We start from the raw sequence: 15183 nt of genomic DNA on the forward strand, positions 1-15183 counted from the left end.
CCACATTTCTATAATAATTTAAATTTGCGAAAATCCCTCATCAATTTACATGATTATAGGCATTATTAAAGAAAAAGTGACCGGTTTCACATTTATGGTTATCAAGGCAGATGTACATTTTTCAATTGAATATTAGGTACTTGCTAAAAAGGATCATGACATGACTGTTAGTGGGAAATTAAGCTTTAATTTCTTGTTATAAATCATGCACTATCCATGAAGATACATGAGAAATTAAACTTTGAAGTGTTTTTTTTGTTGTTGTTAAATCATTAAGTTTTCATTTTGATCGACTTACTTCAAATGTCCAAAAATTTTATTTCACGAATAATAATTGATTGAAATTTATTTAGCGATTTCTCTTGCACCTAATAAAGGGCGAATGATATGAACGGTGCATGAACTTAGAAAATACTGAAAAATTTTAAAAAAATCCATGGACTTGCAATTATTTAAAGGGAGGACGGTATTGTTCAAACCAAATCAAAAGCTTTATTAAAATAAATGACTTTTTTAATTATGAAAAATTTAAGATGTACTTAAATGTTATTGCTTGCATGTTTTAAAAACTCTAGTGCGGGAAATGAAATCAGAATCTGATTTAAAGCTTAAAAAGTTAAAAATTTTAAAAAATAATTGGGCTTTTTATTAATTTCCTCTAATTAATATTGTTCCGGGTCATCATTTTCATTTGAATTGGTTATTGCACGCCGGATCCGAAAAAGAGGAGAATCTTGGCCATCACTACTTTTCTTTACAGACAATTGCTTCATGCCTTGGCAACTAAAGTCTCAATTCATTATTTAAATATTAGGGGGAGGTATTAATCCAATATTTCCCCCGCCCATTTTCCAAGAAAAACAATTCAAAAAAAAATTGGGAAAAAAATATATATCACCCTACCCTCTGCCAATAATTAATTAATTTATTACATCTCAACGAAAGTTCCAACCAAAACACGGAAATCAATATCTCCACATTTAAATACGTGAAATAAAAAAAAATCAACCTTAAAATAATAATTTCGAGCGATGCTTATCTGATATATTGTTTTCTTTTTATGCCTGTCTATTTCTTAATATAATATCAGTTCGGACAATCTTAGGAAAGTTAGGAACCAAATTAGCTGAACAACAACTTTACCTAAAAAAAAAAATCCATTTTTTTTTAATTATTATCATCTCCCTATACTCCACCTCTTTCCGAAAAATCAAACCTTCCACTTTTTTAGATAAATATTATTTAGTTTTTTCTTTACTGGAAAAAATTAGGATGACCAACTTTTTAAGTTTTAAGCTCTCCCGTTTGAGCTTAATTCTACTTCCTGTAATCAAGAAACTGCAGTGAATCTCACTGTAAAAAAAAAAAAAGAAAAGGAAGGAAGGAAAAGAATTCAAAAATCTGTTCTTGAAGTTGTCCTTGCTGCGGTTCTGCTTCTGTGTAAGGTTCTCAAATTTTTTTCTGCTTTTTTTTTTTTCAAGTTTCTAGCTTCAGTGGCATGTTTTGCTTTCTTGGTTTCCATCAAGTTTGAATTTTTGGTTGGAAAGCTGTTCTGGGTAGTTCTAGTTTTGAGCTGAAAAGTTGAATGCTTTTTGGTGTTTAGAGCATAGGAATTTGCGAGGTTTTTTATCCATGGAGGGAAGAGAAGGTGTGAGTAGCAGTGGGGGTGTTACAGTGGTGGGATCAGATGCTCCATCAGAGTACCACGTGGCCCCAAGGCCCGAGAACCCGGCCCAGGCTCCTGGATCGGCGGCTCAGCCGGCGCCGGCCCCTCCTCCCCCGCCGCCGCAGCAGCCGGCGGTGGGCGGCGAGCTGCCGGCCGTCGTGGCGGGAACGGCGCTGCCAATGAAGAAGAAGAGAGGGCGGCCGAGGAAGTACGGGCCGGACGGGTCGGTGACGATGGCGCTGTCGCCGAAGCCGATATCTTCGTCGGCGCCGTCGCCGGTGATCGACTTCTCCTCGGCGGGTCCTAAGCGCGGCCGCGGGCGGTCGGCCGGGTCGGTCCCCAAGCCCAGCTTTGAAGTGGAGAATTTAGGTAAACGAAAGAAGTCTTGGCTTTCTTGCGATCATAGTAAGTTTACCGAACTGAAGTTAACATTTTTTTGGAAGCACTTTGGCGTTTAGGTTGAGGTTGCGAGTGTTTCTTGTGATCTGTGTGGTTTTTGATGTGGGAATTGAGTTGGGTTTGTTTTACTCTTGAGAAAAAAAATCGAGAGATTGGTGTGGGAATTTGCGGTTCTGGTGATGCTTTGATGGGCGATAGATGTGGGACCTGTGTGTTTAGATGCTTATATTGCAGATATCAGATCTTCTGATGCTTGTGGATTTTTTCTGAGAGAACTAAGAGGAGGAAGTGTGTTGTGGTTGACTGATGGAATCTTCTAGCAAAGCCTGTCATTGGGTACCTCATCCTTATCATCTGTTGGTTGAAAAGCTCGAAAAACTGGACATTTGGGACTTTGCGAGAGCTGTCAGAGCTAAGCAAAGTTGGTTCCCAAATGTGTTAAATCCACCTTTGGGAGATTCTGCTTCTCCGTCTCTTTTACGGTCATCCTCTTTTCTTCAAGAGGCCCAACTTATAAATTTGCCTATAGTTTGACATGCGCTGGTGGGATCAGCGCACGTACTCAGATTTTTTCTTGACCACATAGTAAGAGCTGATGAAGAAGGATAGTTCTTTGGTTAAGGCGATGGATTTTTATGGCAAGAATATCAATGTCTGAAGTTCGGTGATATTGTTCTCATGTTGGCTTCTTGACATGCTTTGCTGGCTTGAGAAAATGACAATCCTTTCCTGAAACAATCGAAACTTTTTCTTAGGTTAGGTAAATTGGATCATCTCAATGGCAAGTAATAACAATGAACTTGCAAAAAATCCTAAACTACTTAGAAATTTCTTTTGCTGTCTTCCTTTCTATTTATAGTGATTCGGTATGGATGTCGAGCAGATTGGGCTAGCAACTTGAGAGATGATTTATAGGACTGCCTATCAGTTCCTGGCAAGCATATGTTATACGGTCTTAAACTTCTGATTCGGGTTTCTTTTTTCACTTCACACGAATTTTATGGTGTTATTAAGGTTGCAATGAACTTGTTTACATGTAAATGAGGTTGTTCTGGAGTTATTAACCATGTGTTTGATTGTTCCTTTACAGGTGAATGGGTTGCATGCTCTGTTGGTGCTAATTTTACTCCTCATATCATCACTGTTAATACAGGCGAGGTATATTTGGAAAAATTGGCATTTATCTGATGTTATCTGCAATCATGCTTAGCTAATGTTCTCACGACATGCTCATTGAGGGACCAGCCTGACAAACACTGCATTGAATTCGAAGGGATATAGGCCTCCAGAAGTTCACGAATATTCTTCACAACCCCTTCCCATCACCAATAGAAAACAAAAAAAAAAAAAAAAGGAAGAGGGAAAGGAGCACGGTAGTGTTTTTGTTTGTTCGAATTCCAGTAAAAGTTTTTGCAGTGATCGTTCTTGTTGTTGTTACTTTAACCTTGGCTTCCTTATTGCATAATTTTTTGTACTAATACCATCTGAGTTCTGCTTAGCAAGCGACACTTTAGTCCGCTCAGCCATCTCTCCCAATTGAAAAAAGATAGTTACTATCTTACACTACACGAAAAATAAAGCTTGAAAAAAATCCCTCCTTTATCTTTCTTTAGTTTATTTTTTGACCCAAATTTTGTGGGGTATGGCATCAGAATTTGAGTAAGTAACGCTGGTGACTTATTGAACTGGAGTAACTAGATCAAGTTCATCCTAATATGTTCCTACATTTCTTGTAGTTGATAGGTGATTTACCTGTTCCTCGTTTCAGGATGTAACTATGAAGATAATATCATTTTCTCAGCAAGGACCTCGAGCTATATGCATTCTCTCTGCCAATGGCGTGATCTCGAGCGTTACACTTCGTCAGCCTGATTCTTCCGGGGGTACATTGACATATGAGGTGATGCATCGTACAGAAACATGCATATGCATCTATGTATATGCAGAATCTTTCTGGATTTATGCTCTCTTCCCTTCTTTTTTTTTTTTTTTTTTTTTTGGTAAGGTCTTCCTCTTCTTTTTTTGGTCACGGAAAAAATTAAATAACAAAAAATTTAAGAAGAACCAGAATTAGTGGAATAAATTCATGGTTAGCGAATGGTTGCCACATAATTGTGATTTCAAAGTCCCTTGTAGAATATTTCCTTTTTTCCCCTTCATCGACTACTGATAATATCCCATGTATTGTGGGTTTTCTCATTACAGGGTCGTTTCGAGATTCTGTCCTTAACTGGGTCATTCATGCCCAGCGACACTGGAGGAACAAGAAGTAGATCAGGCGGGATGAGTGTGTCTTTAGCAAGCCCAGATGGACGTGTCGTTGGTGGAGGAGTTGCTGGTCTTCTAGTAGCTGCAAGTCCTGTTCAGGTATGATCTTTTTGATAGTTTCTTTTTTCATGCTTCCTTTTCTGCAACAACAAAATTGAGTCAATGACTACTGGTGGTCGCTTGGAAATGTTCTAAAGAACTCGATTTGTGTTTGATTGTTTTTCGGTACAATTTCTCTGACAAAGATTTATAGTCATCTTTGGGTTTTTAAAAGCCATCTTTAGAGCCTAACTTTTTAGAGGAATCTCCAATCCGAGTATGCTGAATCTTGATCTAAGGATGTCCATGTTACAAGTGATTCCTCACGTACTCCTGATTTAGACGCACAAACCCCTGAATTCACTATTATTTGCCTCTGTTATGTATCAATAGGTTGTCGTAGGCAGCTTCCTCGCGGGAAACCAGCACGAGCAAAAGCCAAAGAAACAGAAGCATGATGTTATTTCCACGGTCTCACTACCGACGTCATCCATTCCAATATCCGCTGCGGAAAACTGGTCTGCATTGCAGCCGGATTTGAGAAATAACAAGCAAACTGACATTAATGTGTCATCTTTGCCTTGAGAGAGGTAGTAGCAGTGGTAGTAGTAGTAGTAGTAGTAGAAGTAGTGCTAGACGATATCTACTGATCATATCATGATTTTTAACTGACCCACCACGTCGATTTGGCTCTGCTTGTAAGTCTTACGACTCCCTTGTTTGTCTTTGTCTGTAAACTTCATCTAGAGAGAGTAATCTTCAGCTAGGGCCTCTTTTTCCTTCTCTTTTTTCTTCTTCCCGGCTCTTGTATCGGTGTTATGTTCAGATTTTAGTTGTCTGGTTCAGCTAGGATGCTGCTACTGCCGGTGTGTTCGATTTGTGTAGGATGTTTAATGAAAACTATGGGAATTACTTTGGAATTTTAGCCAACTTCTTTGAAATTAATGGTCGCTCTTGATATTAGACGAATCATGTGTCGATTATCCTTATGTGCTTTGCAATTTCTTTTCTTGGTTGACACTTACCTTTTGCAAATGCTAGAACTCTTACAAGGTACATCTTCCTAGTTCGTATCTTGTCATATGTGTGAAATCAAGGAAACCATGTAGCGGATCTCTGATGCCCGTCACCTTTTTTCAGCAACGTTTTGAGGAGTTATTTCTTTTACGGACGACACGATGGGATCATTTTTCTTGGGAACTATGTTGCTTTATTGTCTCCTTTCCGTTTACTAAGCCGGGTGATACCTTGAGCTCGGTCATCTTTTCAGTTCCGATCGTATGGTTCCATGGAGCGAACAGAGCTAGCTAACCATTGCACGAAGATCGGTATCACTTAATTCAACGGTGTGTGTAAATCGAAGTCTTGAACTTTTTGTTTGAGAACTCAGTTAGATTACAAGTAGGCTCTTAACAGTTGACAATCTAGTTGTATTTTCTCTCGCATCTGGCATGGTTGTTTCAGTTCGATCATCCTCGAGTTCATGTGCCCGTGAAAGCGGGCAACTTGGAGACGTGATATGATAGCATGAAGCCAAATTTACTGCGAAATATACGAATGCCATGTAACATGGATATACTGTCTGAAACTTGACACCGCTTAGCATGCTCCGGCTCGTGTTTTTGAAGAAACCGAATTTTCATCGTAGCGATAGAGATTGGAGTAATTTTTGCCAGTAATTTTTGACGGTGGCATGAAATAACACAAATCGATGACATGATGAGATGAGACGAGACGGACAGGCACGTCTCAGTCGAAAACATAAACTGACTCGGGTTATTAGGTCAATGGAAAAAAGAGTATGGAGAAAGGGAAGCAGAAAGAATCTGGTCTATGGAATCATTCCATGGATATTAGTATCTGGTCATTGTCACCGTCCTCAGCCAGCTTTGATTACTGAACCTTATTCATCGGCATCTTATGTCCATAAGATTACGTTACTTCCAAGAATAATCTAACAAATAAGAACTCATGTTCAAAATAATTGCACTCCTGGAACCCCCTCAAAGAATTAGAGAAGAAATTTATAATCCAGGGCCTAAAATTTCCAACCAAAACACCCGATTAGATTATCTTCCACTCCAAACAAATACCAACACCGGAAAAAAGCTTCTGATTTGATTAGAGCATCTTTTACTCAAGCCCGACAAAAAGGAGTGGTCAGAAAAGAGTCACTCTCTTGTTAAAGCAAAACCAAACTCCCCAAACTCTTTGTGCGGGGCATGAAGCCTGTCCTGCCAAAGATATTCGTCCTCCTAGCAGTCTCTGTGTCCGGTATTCTTCTCCTGAACCGACGAATAGGATCATCATCAAGCAGCAACAGCAGTTTCGAAGATCCAGATCCGTCATCGAGCCCTCTCTTGGTGTTTTTAATCCTAAACACCCTCGTCCTTACCGTCCTCCTCGGAAGCCATAAACCGAACTGTCGCGGAGCTGACCTCTCCCACCCTTCTTCTGATGAAGTCACAGAAAACGACAACAGAGGAAATAGAGACGAGGGAGATATTGACGCCAAAGAGTATAGTGGTTCTGGTAGATCGGATGGTTACGATGGAGATGATGACATGAGTGGAAGTGACGATGAGATTAGTTGGGAAGACGGAGCTTGTACCAACAGTCTAGAGAAAAGAATCGAAGAATTCATCACCAAGGTTGATGAACGATGGTGTGTAGAGAGGTTCAAGGAGAATAACCACAAGGAGAGTGTAATGTAAAAGCTAAATGTATGAAATCCTTCTCTTGGTCACTCTAGCTGCAGGGTATTGTATCGGTCATGAGTTCAAAGTAAGTACTGCGCGTCTTTGCAGCTGCTATTTGAAGTATATTCGTTCTCTTTTAAAATTTTCTATTCAGCAGGAGATTATATCGGGATGTCACTGACTATAAAGCATTACACAAGCACAGGAATCTTTACACAAGGTTATTCCCACCTAAATAGCCCTTTCTCAAACAATTGATGACCTCAAAAGGAAAAATAATCGCAAAAAGTGAAAAAATGTCTAGCAGCCAACGAGGAGGGAATAAATTACACTAACCAAGACCTGCTCCATTATCTTTACGTGGTGCATCAGCTTTGATACGAGGTGGCCGGACAATCTTATCAATAAGCCCGTATTCGAGTGCTTCTTGCGCATTGAAGCGTTTCATTCTGCTCAAGTCATTGTTAACCTGCACATTTTTTGAAAAAGGATTTATGAATATCTAAATAGTTCTTTCCAAGAAAAAGAGCACTTCTTTTGTGGGAGTGAAGAAGTTAGCCGTTTTAATCAAAGATATGGAGCCAAAACATCAAAATATATGTTCATCTCTCTTCTTTTTTTCAAACTATGTATATTCAAAAGCTTCCAGAAATAAAGAAGATTGCCTTTTCAACCAAAGATACGGAGGAAAGAAATAAAGAATTCATATCAAAGCCTGCCTTTTTTTTTTCTTTAGGTAGCTGAGCATATTGAAAAGCTTACAAGCAGCTACTGCAAACTAGACTTACACAGATCATTTTATACTATAAAATCAATCGTGTAAATTGGCAATTCTTTCTTTCTTTTCTTTTTAACAAAACTAGATTTGGAATTCAGTTTAGGGCACTCACCTTTTCAACAGGCTGGCCTGTTTTCTTAGCCAACTCACTGAACAGATAATCTCTGATTCTGAGAAGCTCATTTGCTTCATTACGAATGTCATCAGCCTGCAAAGATATTTTTGCACACTTATAATTGCCATGCAAAAAAACCTCAGAAAGTTTAACTGCATGCTAGCATGAAGCTATACCTGTCCACGAGCAGCACCAGCAGGCGACTGCAATGCAACTCTTGAAAGCGGCATTGCAAAGCGATTACCCTATTAACAGGAGCAAAATATAAGAGTGAATACGCCAAAGTGAACTTCTGGTTCTGGGCATCTAATTTCTTTATGCAGTCAATTACCAAAAAAAAGAACAAGTTGAATAAACCATAACAAGGTTCAAGCTTATGAACCAAAATATATCCCGAAAGCCATCTACACCTGGTTCAAAAAAGGATACTCAAATACTGTGCAGATGAGTTCTATGGTTACCTTAAACATAACCAAAGAGGGCCCACACCGTGCTAAATGGGGTCAACTTCACATGGTCCTTTTTCTTTTTTTCGAATTCAGTTCTTCTGACAAGAGCTAATGGAACATTAACATTACAGAAATTAAACTTTCTCTTAACAATTATGTTCGGCTCATATCAAATAACCAACATGCTTCCTCTATTTAACTTCTCTACTTCAATCCATTCACTTTTCCACAGCAACCCATTACATACGCAGAGTAAACTTAACCAACTGCTAGTGCCTGATGCTCGAATTGTTTCATTTTGGGATATGGATACCCTGTGTTGGGTCTTTAGGTTCATGTGCCCGTTTGACGGGGAAGTGGACTTCCTTACTCTAAGCTTTTCAATTGTGGGCGTCAATTTAAGAGTGTTTACACATGTCTTGTGAACTATCTTGACCATGCTATCTAAAGTCAAGGCATTGGCGATATTTTCGTTATATTCAACTAAAGGACTGTGCTAATGCTACTGCATTCGTCCAGCACATGTTTAGTGAAGATGATGGTACCTTTTCACCAGCTGCCAAGAGAAAACCTGCCAGATTGTAGGCATAGCCAACACAATGGGTGCCGACAGGACTTTTCAAACTCTGCATCGTGTCGTAAATAGCCAAGCTTGGTGTAAGCTGCAAAATGAGAAATTTAAAAGCTCAAAACTGCAGTTTTCCTCCGGTTAAAATAAGATAAAGTACATAATTCCAGAGAATTAGGAAAACTGCATGCATGTAGATCTCACATCTCCACCCGGACCATTGATGTAAAGATAAAGCCTCTTGGAATCATCAACACTGTCAAGGTATAACATTGTTGCCAATATTTGGTTACTGAACTCCTCATCAATATGCTGTCCAATGAAGATGACACGCTCCCGGTACTGCATCCATCGGTTAAGTGAGTCCTCCATATGACAGTCCCTTTAACGAGGAAAGGGTATATAGACGCAGATTTAATGCAGAAAGTGCAATTAAACCTTTTGGTCAACAATGCACATTTCAAAAGACATGACCAAACACCACTCAATAAATCAATGGTCTATATAACACTTGGAGACAAAGGAGAACAGTGGAACTGTCGAAGGATATGAATAGCACAAAAAGTATACCAACATTGATACGTAGGCGAGTGTGTTATAGGGTAACTCAAACTAGCTATTCAACTCCGATATTAGTAAAAGATGACTTACTAGGGCATTCCACAAATCCACCCACTGCCAAGTTCCTTCACCAGGAACTCTATATGGTACTCTTGGTGTCCCTATCGGCATCATTCTTGCTCTACCTTGTGCTGGCCTAGGATTGCTAGTCCTGCACACAGAAAACATAGTAGACACAAAATGCATATTACACAATAAACTAAAAGAAGCAAGCACGGAATTCTTGAAACTACAGAAACAGTTCATTAACGTACAGAAAAGTATCTGCTCTCTGTACATTTTAAAGAATACTGGCAATTTGTCCAATAAATAATGCCATTGGTGTCTTTGAGCAGATAATAGGATGAACAAGAAGGTATACCAACAAACCAACCGTTACAAATTAAGAGTAGAAGTCTCAGCAAAAAACCCAGCATCTATACTTTTACTCCAATTTAAAGCAAAAAGGACGTCCATCAAATTTAAGAGATTTGGTAATACTTTTTACGAACAATGCAGGTGACAGTTAAGAAACCCATGTAGTTTGTGAAATTTGGTTCCTGAACTGCAATCAGCAAGTCAAGAGTATCATGAAGTTGAATACTCCCACATATTTTACAGGGCAATGCATGAAATATATCGCTTCGGCAAAGAGAAAATTGACCCGATAAATAACAAGTCAGCAACATCCTCTGCTCTACTGCTCTCTTTTCACAAAAAGTATATTAGTTTCTCCTACACAACAAATTGAAGGGACGAGCTTTAAACTTTCGACCCCGCTTTCCGAACTACTATGTCGCGATTAAACATCATGGATGAGCTTCAAACCATTACGTTTCCATGAGGATGCCTCCCAGGCCAATACAGGACCACAGTAATTCCCACAGAACCACTTAAAAAAAAAGATAACCCATTATCAATAAACTAAAAAAAATACAAAATTTACCTGCACCGGAGGCTCTTATGAACTTTCCCATAAAACTCCGCGGACACGTTCGGCTTCACGGTCGCCAGACCTGCACAAGAAACACCCAAAAACACCAACCACGAATCAACACGAGAAAGCACCAATCTTTGGAACGAGCGGAATCGATGGCAAGAGCGAGAGACGGACTCGAAGGTTGAAGCTTTAGCCCCGAATAAAGCTTGGTAGCGCAGCTGCAAATTTCGCAAACCCGATGCCACATCAGTTTCCCCAGCTAAAAATCAACTAGAAAATATAAATCGAGAAATTCAAGCTAAGGGCAGGTCCTAGGCGGCGAAAGCAAGCGCCTCGAATGACCTGAGAGAGGGTTGGTGGAGACCCGGCTGGGTGTGCAGAGAGGCCGCCATTATCGGCACAGAGAGAGAGAGAGAGAGAGAGTGACGCTGTTTCTGGGTCAAGAAGATGAAGCAGAAGAACCGATGAGAGAGAATAAACCTTAGACAAATGTTGTGCACTGTTCTTTTCTTCTCTTCTTCTTCTTCTGCTTTTTTGGGGAAAAATTCAGTTTTTATTCCTCTTTTGCTTTTAGGATTGATTTTGCTAGTCCGGATAGTTTTTACTTTTTAATTTCCCTTATTTCTAATAGACGCAGTTTGATTTTTTCTTGCTCGGCAATACCTGAAATTTTTATGATATATAAATTTCGGTACGTGCCTTTTCATATAATTTTTCCGTAATTTATTGAATTTATATACTATTTTAACTTTCGAAGGAAAAATAATTTTTGGTTTTCACTCAAGCATAATATATGCACGTTTCATGACTCGCGTTAAATTTGCCTAAAAAGGCTAAATTCCTTACTTGTGGTGCAATTTTTAGCTTGGATTATGTAGGCAGTAATGAGCTAAGAGATTGGCATCAACAAAGCAAGGCCCCATTGAGCTTAGCCTAGAGCAGATCGAAAAGGTCTCGCGAAGGCGGGAACCCCTTGCCGAAGATCCTTCTCTTTCTCCGTGAAGATAGACGGCTCTTTCTCGCTTTGCATGTCAAGTGCGAGATTGGTTGAGAACCCTTCGCCCACAGTGCTTTCAAAAGCAGGTCTCCATTCGGTGTTCCGTGTACTAGGGTGGAGGTGGTAGATCGAAATGGAAGTCATATATATATAGCCTATTAATTCTAAAGCACATACATGATTTCAATAGTCTAAAAAATGTTAATTATTTCGTGTCAATTTCTGCTCCTCTTTTCAATAGTCTAAACCTCATGTAGCCAAGGTTGCTTCTCGCAATGACCTGGAGCATATGATCATGGCGATGCGAAAGCAAATAAGCATCTGGGAATGAAGGTACCGGATGATGGGACTTGAGGAACAAAGTAGGAGGCAAATTCCTTTCCTCACCTCAAAAGCGAAAGAGGGTATGTCGACAAGGAAAAATGAGCTGGTGAGCCCCTGTATCAGAAGACGAGGAAAATCGGTTGTCTGGCATCGCTTAAAGTGGGAGTACACAGCATTAGATCTGAGTTCCGTAACATCATCTGTCATATGGGTGTGAGGAGTTGATCATGCGAATCGAATCGGAATGAAGCTATTGATACAAGGAATAGAGGAATTGGTTTTGCCAATGCCAAAGAGAGACTCTTGTTACATAAAGTCAGAGGCGTTTGTGGCAATTTTTGCCTGTTTCGAAATAGAAACTAGTCATGAGCTTTTACATTCAGACGAAATGCTCTTGCTTCCGCCATGTGCAGCTATAAAATATAACTTTACTGACACGGCACAAGTAGTATGCCAAGTCTCCCTCATTGTAATTAACTGGCCGAGAAATGTATAGAATGGGAAGAAGTCATCAAGTTGGCTTCTCATAGGAATTTTGTTCCCTGAACTCTGACATGGCATTCCTTATCATGTCGGCCACGTGAGGCTGCACGAACAAGTGAGTGTTGTCCAAGACGTGTATGATGAACTTCTGTGATGCTGGCAGAGAAGCATTCAAGTTGATGATGAACTGCGCCATTGGTATGTCGCTGAACGAAGATGTATGTTATTTCTTTTGTTTACATAAGTATCAAAAGAAAAGAAAGATGTGCAACATAAATAACAACAGAGTCGCACTTTGTGAACTTCTGTTTTGAAAAATCAAACTGATGTTTCAAATAACCCTCCAGGGATGCCACGCGAGAATTGTAAAATGAAAAGGAAAGACAACTGTATCTTGAAACCAAACACAATAATTTCTCAAGGAACAGATTGCAGCATTATGGATGCTAAAATTTGACCAAATAAAATCTGTGATTGAGCCATCAATAAGGCAGAAAGATGCACAAGGGATTCAAGCATTTAAAAGCAATCCTCCAAGCAGAAGAAAACCAAGGGATTACCATGAAATGAAAAGTCCCTTTGTGGCATTAACCATTATGTACAGCCAACTCGAGCATCAAACTGGGAACAGAAAACCAAATGATAGTGAGACACGGGTACAGAAATACAACCAGGTACCATTCATAGACAACACTAAAACCAAAAGACTTATGTTCTAAATTTTACACAATATTTGGAAGATTCAAATCCGACATGCTACCTTCTCGACTGATTGAATAGCAAATGGTCGCTACATAGGATTAAATCACAGACCCATTACCACTGAGTCCCAAAAACACTTATTGCAGAAAATAGGTTGCTACGTCCCATGGTGGGTGCACCTATGGCTCTCTTGGACTCAAAGAGGATAAAAATGTCAACCTTGATCCATCAACGGCGGACCCAAAGTCGAATGTTTATGTCACATTATAACTAGCAAAGATTATTAAGGAAAAAGCTCGAGAGGAACAGGCAGTCTGAAGATAATAAGTTCTTTGAAGCAATCAATCAAACACATGGTGTGCATGACAACGCCAACAAGAACAAAGGCCCAGATAACAACAGAATCGCGTTCGCAGCTACCTCGATCATAGACACACAAAAAAGAATCCACCCACGAGTACAGCTCCATCTGATCAAATACAGAGCAGTGCGGAGACATGAAAGTCCGATTGCATTTCTAACCAAGTTCAACAACCTAGTTTAGAACACGCAGCAATCTTCATTTCAAACAGCAAAGCTTCAGAGATCGAAGAGCTGATCAACTGAATAGGTACGAAAGCATAACGATTCAAACCAGGAATTCGCTGCCTCCGTCCGAGCAGCGGTCAATGCGGTGGGATCAAGACTGAGTAGAAGCACAGGGAATGGAAGCGAACCTTCTGTAGGAATTTTCTGAAAGTGGAAGGCGATGCTTGAACCTGTAGCATTTGTCGTATTTATTTTTTTATTTACAAAATTCAAATGTAATACTTTTCTCTGTTATTAAAGTTATATTAGAAGGAAAGTTCCGCGTGAAAAATGAATTTCTGCTCCAAATAGAATGTGATACGGAAAAATAATTGATTTGTGTTCAAATTAATCTTGCCGTGCCATTAAATTCTTAAATGATATGATTGAGTTTACAAATCGTGAAAGTAGCAAGGTTAATACTGAGAAATTTAAAAAGCAAATTTAGAGAGAGAAACTTTTACAAAATTTTGCATCGTTTTTTAAATGATTCAAATAAGGGATTAGACTCCCTAAGCACTAGTCATTGGTTTTGAGCCTTTTTGGCACTGGTCATTGTCCATGACCTCAATGGCGGCTCGGGTGCCTCGGCCTGCCGCATCAGGAGAAGAAAATCGGAATTGGCTTTCTCGTTGTGGAGATCGAGAGTGTCGAGTTCCAGATTCAGTCCGAGGCCGTTGATGTGACTGGCGCCGTGGTGCAAGGGAGCGGCCGCAGCAACGGGGAGTAGGAGTGGGTACTCTGTACTATTTCTGAAACACGAAACCCGACTCGACCCTATCGTGTGGCTATATCTTATTCGGGTCTTATCTCGGGTTGGGCCAAGTATACATGTTCAATATTTTGGGTCGGGTCGAGTATTATGAAACCTAACCCAATCCATTGACACCCCTAACTCTTTGTGACTATCACGTTCATGAATAAGACAATCTTGTTGTCTTCATCATGTTAGGTTTTCTATTCGCTCGATCAGTGGTTTAGAAAAAGCCATGGCCGACACAAGGCTCTCGACTGACTTGCGGAGGCAAAGAAGAGCGGCTTTCGCAACGCGTTGCAGCACCTCTGAACCTCCTTGCACTTGCTGCTCTCTCTCCAGCAGAAGGACCTTGAGACCACTACAAGGCGCTCAAGCAACACAAGAAGGAGATTCACTTGGTGGAGGAATCTATCAAGGCGAGTTTTAGGGTGTTCGAGGCGATGGAGAGTGAGAGGAGGTAGAACGAGATCGTCGAGGCGGAAGGCAGAGATTGAGCTCATGTTCTAGGAGGTTGAGAGGAATGCCCATGATCGAGGTGGTGGAGAAGAGGTTAGTAGCTCAGTGCGTTGTTGGATGAGAGGTTGAGAGAGGTTGGAGAGATGGAGAAGGATATGGAGTTTAGGAAAAAGAAGTTGAGGAAGGCTATTATTTATTATTTGCAAAACTATTTTTTAGATGAAATCCATACAAAAAAAACTATCCATTTTCTTGGAAAATGATATTCCGGAAAGCGGCCGCATCCTTTATTGAATTTCTAAACATGAGTCTAATTCGGGTTTGATGAATAAACCGAGTCAAGTTGTGATTGTTGTTCCTGATCCAAGCCCATCTA

General features: G+C 40.0%; 3 protein-coding genes across 6 annotated transcripts; 1 reads left to right on the forward strand and 2 right to left on the reverse strand.

Annotated features, from left to right (window-relative positions):
* Positions 1–1284: 1284 nt before the first annotated feature.
* On the forward strand, positions 1285–5297 carry LOC115686550 (AT-hook motif nuclear-localized protein 1-like). Of its 3 annotated transcripts, none has more exons than XM_030611889.2 (6): positions 1285–1445; positions 1604–2071; positions 3156–3223; positions 3834–3965; positions 4271–4432; positions 4766–5297. In XM_030611889.2, exons 2-6 carry the CDS (start codon positions 1633–1635, stop codon positions 4955–4957), a joined length of 993 nt encoding a protein of 330 aa, XP_030467749.2. In that variant the 5' UTR covers positions 1285–1445; positions 1604–1632; the 3' UTR covers positions 4958–5297. The 3 variants fall into 3 exon arrangements, with proteins under 3 accessions (XP_030467749.2, XP_030467748.2, XP_056173518.1); XM_030611888.2 differs by having other exon boundaries at positions 1285–1440; XM_056317543.1 differs by having other exon boundaries at positions 1290–1445; positions 1604–2035.
* A 1935-nt stretch (positions 5298–7232) lies between these two features.
* Positions 7233–11049, reverse strand: LOC115686453 (ATP-dependent Clp protease proteolytic subunit-related protein 2, chloroplastic). The gene is made up of 9 exons (XM_030611751.2): positions 10864–11049; positions 10696–10739; positions 10528–10597; positions 9633–9753; positions 9186–9323; positions 8959–9075; positions 8141–8209; positions 7962–8057; positions 7233–7540 (listed from the first exon to the last, which is right to left on the reverse strand). The coding sequence occupies exons 1-9, from the start codon at positions 10911–10913 to the stop codon at positions 7403–7405; spliced, it is 843 nt and encodes a 280-aa protein (XP_030467611.1). The 5' UTR covers positions 10914–11049; the 3' UTR covers positions 7233–7402.
* A 1244-nt stretch (positions 11050–12293) lies between these two features.
* LOC115686456 (general transcription and DNA repair factor IIH subunit TFB5) lies at positions 12294–13815 on the reverse strand. Of its 2 annotated transcripts, none has more exons than XM_030611757.2 (3): positions 13662–13815; positions 12886–12946; positions 12294–12531 (listed from the first exon to the last, which is right to left on the reverse strand). In XM_030611757.2, exons 2-3 carry the CDS (start codon positions 12918–12920, stop codon positions 12354–12356), a joined length of 213 nt encoding a protein of 70 aa, XP_030467617.1. In that variant the 5' UTR covers positions 12921–12946; positions 13662–13815; the 3' UTR covers positions 12294–12353. The 2 variants fall into 2 exon arrangements, with proteins under 2 accessions (XP_030467617.1, XP_056173940.1); XM_056317965.1 differs by having other exon boundaries at positions 13744–13813.
* Positions 13816–15183: the final 1368 nt, after the last annotated feature.

Source organism: Syzygium oleosum, unplaced genomic scaffold (genome assembly GCF_021117445.2).
Source record: "Syzygium oleosum isolate NSW1041296 unplaced genomic scaffold, Sole_v2.1 Sole_v2.14, whole genome shotgun sequence".
Classification (NCBI taxonomy): Eukaryota; Viridiplantae; Streptophyta; class Magnoliopsida; order Myrtales; family Myrtaceae; genus Syzygium; species Syzygium oleosum.

Bases quoted from the DNA above. Each gene is read 5' to 3' on its own strand.
- LOC115686550 (XM_030611889.2), top strand. From the start codon at position 1,633: ATGGAGGGAAGAGAAGGTGTGAGTAGCAGTGGGGGTGTTACAGTGGTG. The intron at 2,072-3,155 runs GTAAGTTTACCG...GTTCCTTTACAG, and splicing joins TTGGCTTTCTTGCGATCATA to GTGAATGGGTTGCATGCTCT. The intron at 4,433-4,765 runs GTATGATCTTTT...ATGTATCAATAG, and splicing joins TAGCTGCAAGTCCTGTTCAG to GTTGTCGTAGGCAGCTTCCT.
- LOC115686453 (XM_030611751.2), bottom strand. From the start codon at position 10,913: ATGGCGGCCTCTCTGCACACCCAGCCGGGTCTCCACCAACCCTCTCTC. The intron at 9,754-10,527 runs GTAAATTTTGTA...TTCTGTGTGCAG, and splicing joins CATAAGAGCCTCCGGTGCAG to GACTAGCAATCCTAGGCCAG. The intron at 9,324-9,632 runs GTAAGTCATCTT...CGATGGATGCAG, and splicing joins TGGATTTGTGGAATGCCCTA to TACCGGGAGCGTGTCATCTT.
- LOC115686456 (XM_030611757.2), bottom strand. From the start codon at position 12,920: ATGGTTAATGCCACAAAGGGACTTTTCATTTCATG. The intron at 12,532-12,885 runs GTAATCCCTTGG...ATCTTCGTTCAG, and splicing joins AAGGGACTTTTCATTTCATG to CGACATACCAATGGCGCAGT.